The following is an 8425-nucleotide window of genomic DNA, read 5'->3' as shown; positions in this document are numbered from 1 at the left end:
TTCTTTTTTTTTTGTCCATAATCAGGCTTTGCTGTGCTCTGGGCATCCAGGATCTCAGTATGTCTAAAGCGTTTCTGTAACAGTCCAGAACGAGTGCAGTGGCTCAAGGCGAGAGCTGCTCGGGTGCATTTAACAATTTAAGAAAAGAGGGATTTCAGCAAATCTGAACCAAAACTGCAAGTGCGCTCGCTGCACAGCCTGGAGTCTGAAATGAATTATTGATCACACAACTTTAAACAATGTGTTGCTGTGTATTAATAGAAAGTTCAGAATCTGTGGGTAGAAATTCAAACAGAATCTGATTGTATCAGTTTTGAGCTGAGGTGCTGCTGCTGCCAGSAGAGAGAGAGAAAGAAAAAAGAAAAGATCATTCCAGGTATAAATGTCACAAGGTTTGACCATCTTGAGGGTTTATGAGCTTTTGAATAAATTAACTTCACAACACAAAATAGTTGAACATAGTTATATTATAMTAATAAGTTAAACCTGTAATTTAATAAAGTATTTTGACATCAAAGAAATGGACACAGTGWGCTATGTGATTTTTCATTCCCTGCTTTCCATTCAGTTTAAAGGGGTGCTGRCCTTTAAAGGGGTGGTATTATATYCTTTCCAGGCATATGGTACCATTTTATAGAACAATCAAGTAACTATGTTACCTTCAGTTCAAACATAACTTGAAAGAAATTCAACCTAATTTAACTTGAAATTAGTCTTTGTCTCGTCAAGATGCTCCTACTTTTCGTCATCACAATGCCTTTCCATTATGCTGTTTATTTCTATGGGTAGAAATTCAATTATGATTTTTCAATTATTGTTAAGTTTTAAAAGTTCAAATAATTTCAGTTTTTAATAGTATTAAAAATGATTTGGATGTCCCTTTATCTCCATGTGTTTACTCAGTGAATAATCTTGTTTTAGTTTTTTTTGATAAGGTGACATATTAAATATTAAATTCTAGAGCTGGTTCAAAAAACAAACCAGAAATCTTGGATTATTTAAGTAATATATTATCTTTGCTGTGGTGTCTGGTGGGTGGATGCTACAAAGGACACCAGAATCAAATCCCTTATAAGACCCCCTGTAATCTTGTGGCCGCTCTGCATTTAGCAAACTTTCAGAAAACCGATCTTCAGAGGACGTTTAAAGTCGAAGCTGAACAACCTCAGGAAGTAATTTGGAGAGAGTCTCCAGAAGTATTTCTAAAAGAAAATAGTCTGTCAAAAGTTCTATTTTTCTTTTACCACCGGAKGTAGAAATTGGTGTTTAACAATGGAAGAAGAAAAAAAAAAACTGAATTGAAATGAAAAATATTCTGTTTTCTCTTTACCTTTTTGAAAGTGTGTCCACATTGTTCAGCTTATTCTGAAGTGATGACGAATATGCATTAAAGTGACAACTGATCGTGTTAAAAGGTTTTTTTTTCTTGTCCTCCTTCATTTTTCATTTCATCTTTATCACAAGTTTTTTTTTTTTTTGTCAGAATGTGCTCGACCAAGCAAGAACACCGAAGAGCAAGCTGGCTTTTGTGATCCTTGCAAGAAAACCCACTGCAGTGTCTGTCTGACACAAAGAAGGAAGGCGGAAATCTGCTTGAATAAAAGCCTGCGAGTCCGCTTCAGTGTGACAGAAGAGCTGTAGTTCAACTCGAAGCGCCAACGTTCACAAAAACAAACAGACAAACAAACAAAAAAATCATCTCGCTTTTATTTTTCCTCATTTTGAGCGGCGACATAATGAGTTGAGAGAGAGAGAGAAAGAGGCGTTTGAGATTCTTCCCCAGCTCTACTACTTAATTGCCTGTAAGAGTCTGACGAAAATGAAAGCCGACACCTTTAAGCACCTTGAAGAGCTGCTGCAGAATGTAAATGAACGGGAGGAGAGGTTACCAGCCGAATGTACATCTCCAGCAGACTTGGTAAACATTCAATGATAGCAAAATACTTATTATACATATTACTATAAACGTGTCCAATGAGTCTAGGAGGAGAGCTTGTTATCTATAGAAGCTAAATGGCTGGAAAGCCTCTCTAATGTATGTATGAGACATTGATTGAAGCTGTTGATTGCGAGRCAATGACAGAATGTATTATTTAGATGCGTCTTAAGTCTCTCCTTGTTTCATTGCTCTTTCATTTGTATTCACAATCCTCCATGCTGAGATAACTAAAAAAATAAATAAAAATCCAATGCAAACAATTGCCTTCAGTCATCTAGAGTCAAACCTCTGGGTACAAAGCCAGCTGTTCTTTGAAGGTCTCAGAGCTTTGATAGAGAATATTAGAGAACAAACAGCGTGATGAAGACCAAGGAGTAGAGTAGGAATATGTCAGGGACAACATTTGCTGAGATGTTCAAAGCAACGTTTGGTTGTAAAACACTTTGAACACGTCACAGATACACAAGATAACTATGGAGAAGCTGAAGAGATCCACAGCTCGAGTGGAATGAAGAGAGACACTGTTAAGAGGAAAACCTTTAAAAAAACTCAGTCAACATATGGAAGGGGTTCAATTCAGTCTGCTGGGATCCACTGGGTAGTTCTGGTTGCTCTACTTTCACTGTCATATCAAATCTAAATGAGACAGACAGAAGACTGGGTGTAAAATAATAAAAAAAATAATGCTAAAAACAAATAACTTCTCCTTTTTTGATAATGAAGAAATGAAAAAAACAAGAATATTTTTACTTTAAAAAAAAAAAAGTTAAAGTAAAAATAAAAACTGATGACAGCGGGATGATGAAGCTTTTCTCCCTGCCCTTCCTGGTCCTGTGATGATAATAACAGCCAACAGCGCTGACTGAGCTGTGCGCTCCCACAGTGCGCCGTCCAGCGGCAGAGTGAGAGCCCATCGACTATAAAAGCATCCAGTCCGGCGGCTTTGCTCTTCACATTCTCAGGATGAAGAGGCTGACGCGTCGTGTCAGAATAGGCTGATGCATTTTAATATCCCCCTTCTTTATTTKTATTTTTATTTATTTTAATTTTTTAAATTATGGATAGCTTAAGTTTCCATTTGGAGCACCGATAACATGTGAACGGAGAGTTTTTTGGGAAACCAGGAGGAGGAAGATGGGKATTTTTTGTCTCCACACCTGTGCGCTCTCAGTGCGGAGGTTACTCTAACACAGGAGGAGAAGCTGGAGACCTTTCTTAAAAAAAAAGAAAAAAAAAAGTGAGCCGATATTTCTCTGCACAAGCATGCAGAGCAACAGCAGCTCCCCTGGACCCCCCACCGGGCTGAGTGACTGCGGGGGGCAGGAGGAGGAGATATCCGAGCTGGTCAGCCCGACAGGAGCAGGCTCCAACCTGCCGATGTTTAACCTTTCCCTCAACTGCTGGCTTCTCATCCTCTCCAAGGAGTCCTCCCTGGATCTGCACGGAGACAACGCCAACCTGCCAGTAGGTAGTTTACTCCAAAAGGCAGTACTTGTGTGCGGAGCAGATAGAGCCTCTCAGTGATTGCATTTATAAAGTTTATACTTTATAAATGCAATGTACTTTATGTTTTGTGACAGGTGCGAGTCGTCATTGCTCTGGTCTACCTGGTGGTGTGCGTCCTGGGGCTGGTGGGGAACCTCCTGGCGCTCTTCCTGCTCCACTCCCGCCGCCGGGGTCACCACCACTCCGCCATCGACTGCTTCGTGATGAGCCTGACCATCACAGACCTCCAGTTCGTCCTGACCTTGCCCTTCTGGGCCGTGGACACCGTGCTGGACTTCCGCTGGCCCTTCGGCCGCGTCATGTGCAAGATCGTGAGCTCGGTGACCACCATGAACATGTACGCCAGCGTTTTCTTCCTCACKGCGATGAGCGTGACCCGGTACCACTCCCTGGTTACGTCCCTGAAGATGAGCAGCCCAAGGATCGCCATGGCCCGCGCCAAGTGGGTCAGCTCGGCCATTTGGGTGGTCTCTCTGGTGGCCACGCTGCCCCACGCTTTCTACTCCACCACCGTTCAGGTTAGCGCAATTGCACTGACTTGCGTGGCCGATTTCTGTGACCGATTTTCTTTTTTTTTTTTTCTTTTTTCTTTAAGAAATATAATTTAAAAAGCTGTCAGGATGCACTAAGAATTAAATAGTCTTAGCAATACGAATATTTGCAGTAAGAAAAAATAAAGTTCTGAACAGCAACCCAAAGGCACAAAACAGTCAGAGCCGGCCCAAGGTACAGGCAACTTCTTGGGCATCCAGGCCTCATGGGACCCCGCCCCCCATCAGAATTTTAACATTTGTTTAACAATGACAATACTATTAAATTGAATTTAGCAGTTTCAGCATAGATTAAATGTTTTAAGTTTTAACATTTAAATTTGACATTTATAAGGAGTTGGCGAGTTTATTTTGTAAAAGTCCAAAGAATAATCTTCATGGTTTGATTGTTATGTTACCATACCTACAGTCGGATGCTAYGAGTTTAATATTTGTGTTTCAGCTCCGTTTGTTCACATTCTCAGCAAATAATAATTAATTATCAGYGGTTCATTTTAARCTCAGYCATGTTAAACTTGGCGCCTCCTCTCCCAGATTTYACCAAATCTGCTTTGAAACTCTGTTAGTGGTGCTGATGTTCTTAACTAACAAGAAGAGGGGAACCTAAATAATATTCTCCATAAGGCCCCATAAACCTTGGGTCAGCCCTGCAAGCAGTATATCGAAAATTTACAGTAGCGTCTGCAGGTTTTGGTGGAGAAGGTAACAGGAAAAAGGAACTACAAAAAAGAACCACAGGACATCCCAAACACTTGTAGAAGTGCACCATATATTGCCAATTCAGTTTACAAAATCAATTAAAAAACATCATCTGGAAATCAATCAATGACAGAGCCAAAGCCTCACCTCTAACCTGACCCTTGACCCTGAGCATGTCAGAGGCAACCACACCAAACATGTTTCTCACCTTTCCCTAAAAATAATTGCTGTGTTTTTAAGAAACTCGTAAGAAAGAAAAGCACATAAATTAATTCATTTCAATGTGGATAAGGCCTAAAAACCTCAAAATCCATGCATTATTTAGATTTAATGACATTTAATTACATTTAAAAAAATCTTTTCAACTCAATTCAATTATGAATTGCTTATTCATTTTTAACTGAATGAAGAAGCAATTCATTCAATTAAAATTTATAAGTCAATTAAACCACAACTAAGAGCTTAAACTACTTTTGTTTGTCCTCAATGTGTTTTTTTTAACATTTCAAACAACTGCTTTCTATCAAATCCTGACCAAAATTATAGATCACATCAATAACAAAATAATGTAAAAGTTAACACAACACATGTTTAATAAAGAAAACGTAGAATATCATGAGAACCAATTGTTTTCACAAAAGAATTGAATACAGCCTTTTTAATCATATTTTTTTAATCAAACTGGATATTTTATTTTATAGTATATGTACCTATTAATCTGTTGTGCCTTGAAGTTGTACAACAAACTTTCATGGACAGGGCGCTAAACTGTTCCTTGTCTTTGTCTCATTGAGAGAAAAAAGTTCAGATCTTAAGCTAAGTGTTCGATTTTTAAGTTATTCACTCGCTTATTGCAACTATACACGAGCCTCAAGCAGCCTTTCCCCATTATAGATAATCATTACTTGTTTATACTGGGTCCTGAGGAGATGTCACACTGTGTGTACGACAGAGAGAGCTGCAGCTAAACAAGATTTCAGTATAATTTCAAAAACAACGATTAAATGATCACAGAGCCGACCTTTTAAACAGTCTTTAGTATCTTGGCAAATGGCACGGTTAACACGGCTGGCATTTCCAGCAGCACAAATTCAACAGCTCATTGGAACGAACAAATCCAATATTTCCCGATTCACCATGTTCCCTGGCAGACAGAACTGGACTCTTCGAGTGATAACTTTGTTCTCATACATTTAATTTCCTGYTATCAGCAGAAGTTTAACTACCTGATGCTGCAGCCTAAAAGAAAAGCCAACCTGCTTCAGATGTTCCCATCTAGAAGCTTCTAGACAAATCCTGGAAGGACAAAAGCTCTTGTTCTTCTTTTGACGTCATTTCTAAATACCTCCAACTGTGAGACTTCTTCTCACAAGAAGAACTTCAACACTGAAAAGTGTTGCTTCATGTCATGACATGGTACTGGTTGTGTAAGGTGCACTGGCAGATTGGAAACATCAGTCGATCCAAGATCATATTTTTAGTCGCCAGTGGATTTCTCAATGTATTTGTAGTCTCAACCTTTAACCCTGAACTGCTTCCTGTTTTGACGAGCRTCTTCTYGTTCTGTGGTGTTCGCAGGTGTCTGCAGATGACGAGCTCTGCTTAGTTCGGTTTTCAGACTCTGACTCAGGTCACTGGGATCCCCAGGTTTTGCTCGGGCTCTACCAAACACAGAAGGTCCTTCTGGGATTTGTAGTTCCCCTGATCATCATCTCTGTGTGCTACCTCCTCCTGCTGAGGTTCATCCTGAGCCGGCGCATCGTTGGCAGCTCGGTCGGCAGCGGCAGCGGCACGGACAAGTCGGAGCACGAGAGAGGACGCCACCGCAAGCGCTCCAAAGTCACTCGTTCCGTCACCATCGTAGTCCTGTCCTTCTTCGTCTGCTGGCTGCCGAACCAGGCTCTCACCCTGTGGGGGGTGCTCATCAAGTTCGAYCTGGTGCCCTTCAGCAAGGCCTTCTACAACGCCCAGGCTTATGCCTTTCCGCTGACTGTGTGTCTTGCCCATGCCAACAGCTGTCTCAACCCAGTGCTCTACTGCCTGATCCGAAGAGAGTACAGGACCGGACTGAAGGAGCTCCTTCTGAGAGTTTCTCGTAACGCMCGGAACGTTCTTTCTCTGGCTCTGAGAGGAAGGAGAGTGGAGGAGGCACCTCCCAGCACGGTTGTGGTGCACAAAGACATCAATATGTGATTTATTCTGTTTCTTAGACGATTGGGAAAGCTGTGATTACATTTTTTTTTTTATTATGAAGAGAATATCTGAACAACAAACAAAACCTAATTTGTCAATAGGCCTTAGGGGTTGACAGTGTATTTTGTTAACTTTGGAGACAGCCAGGCTCTTTGATTTCCCCCACTCTCATCTCGTCCTCGTCTGTTGGTGCCTGACATTTCAAATAGGTCTCATAGCAGCTTGTGAAACAATAACTGGTTTAATATTGAAGTTAGATAATTCAAGCTAAAATTGGGCTTAGCGAGAGGGAAACAATCTGGTCTCAATTATAAAAGAAATGCCCAGCTAACGTATTTAGAGCTAATTGGCATCACCAGCGGAAGTGTCATTACCAAGCGTTTTTCTTTTTGCAAGCCAGTGATTACTGACAACAAGTTATGCTTTCGTRAAAACATTGGAGCTGCATGTTGTGGACACACAAACTGTCAAAAGCTTACAGGGACATCTAAATATTGCATTTGTCGCCATTATTAACGTCTGTCCAAAGTGGATTTTTAGAAAAGAAAACACAGGATGTKTTAAAGTTATCTTCTCAAACAAAAAGACCTCAAAAATTGGCCTAAAAAAATATAGGATTTTGATTTACTATCAGGGACAGAACTGAACGAAGATCTAAGGTAGTTATAGGAGACAGCCACCTTATAATTTTTTTATGATTGCAGTATAGTATCAGCCACTAGGGATGTCCTGATCAGGAGCAGTGAGTGTGTTCATTCACATTGCATGTGCTGCAGTATCTTTCTTCCTGAAAGCTACAGATTTCTTCTTTTTTTTTACCAACTAGGGTTCCTGTTGGATAGCGACGACAGAAAGCTAGCGACTAGCTAGGTTAGCTAATGATCTGATATTGCAGTAGRTCCCTTTCTTCAATTAATTGCACCGCTCAATTCATATTTTACTGAAATATTAGGCTAACACTAGCATGTTTGCTCCCTGWSTTGACACRACTTGTAGACTATTTAGGTAGAGACCCGAGTGTTGTTCCAGTTACACTTGTGGACAGCCTGTGTTATATTTTAAACACYGTAATGAACGGAAAAGACATTTTGACTTTCAAAGAAAAGCYGTGTTTGTTATGTCAACATAATCRACTGTACAGCCGGTAACATATTTTTGTAGATCATTCACACAAAAACAACTTAATCGCAGAAATGCAGGCTGATCTCGGGGGCCGCCACGTGGCAGATCAAGCACAAAGTTGCCATATTTTTCTGGAATACAATTTAGCTATAAAACTGAGTGAGGTGACAGATAAAGCRCCATCTCTGCTGTTGATTTACAGTAAGAACAAAAGATGAAATGATCAAACCCACAGTTTTCCGTTATAAAGAAAATCAAATTCGGTGATTTAGAAGCGACATTTGTTCAGTGTTTACTGATCCAGACTTATATAGTGTGTGTATCGCACTCTATGAATAAATTGTTTCGCAAGATGTCATGAGGCTTGACTTTGTTGTCAGCACACAGAAATGCAACGTGTCCATGTTATTATAGC

The 8425-nt window shown here is 40.3% G+C and overlaps 1 protein-coding gene across 1 annotated transcript; it reads left to right on the top strand.

The window, feature by feature from the left end:
- Positions 1–2840: 2840 nt before the first annotated feature.
- Positions 2841–8363, top strand: LOC103479456 (relaxin-3 receptor 1-like). The gene is made up of 3 exons (XM_008433876.2): positions 2841–3403; positions 3520–3963; positions 6274–8363. Exons 1-3 carry the CDS (start codon positions 3203–3205, stop codon positions 6886–6888), a joined length of 1260 nt encoding a protein of 419 aa, XP_008432098.1. The 5' UTR covers positions 2841–3202; the 3' UTR covers positions 6889–8363.
- The last annotated feature ends 62 nt before the right edge of the window (positions 8364–8425 follow it).

The sequence above is a fragment of the Poecilia reticulata genome, linkage group LG17 (assembly GCF_000633615.1).
Source record: "Poecilia reticulata strain Guanapo linkage group LG17, Guppy_female_1.0+MT, whole genome shotgun sequence".
Classification (NCBI taxonomy): domain Eukaryota; kingdom Metazoa; phylum Chordata; class Actinopteri; order Cyprinodontiformes; family Poeciliidae; genus Poecilia; species Poecilia reticulata.
This window is presented reverse-complemented; position numbering and strand designations above follow the sequence as displayed.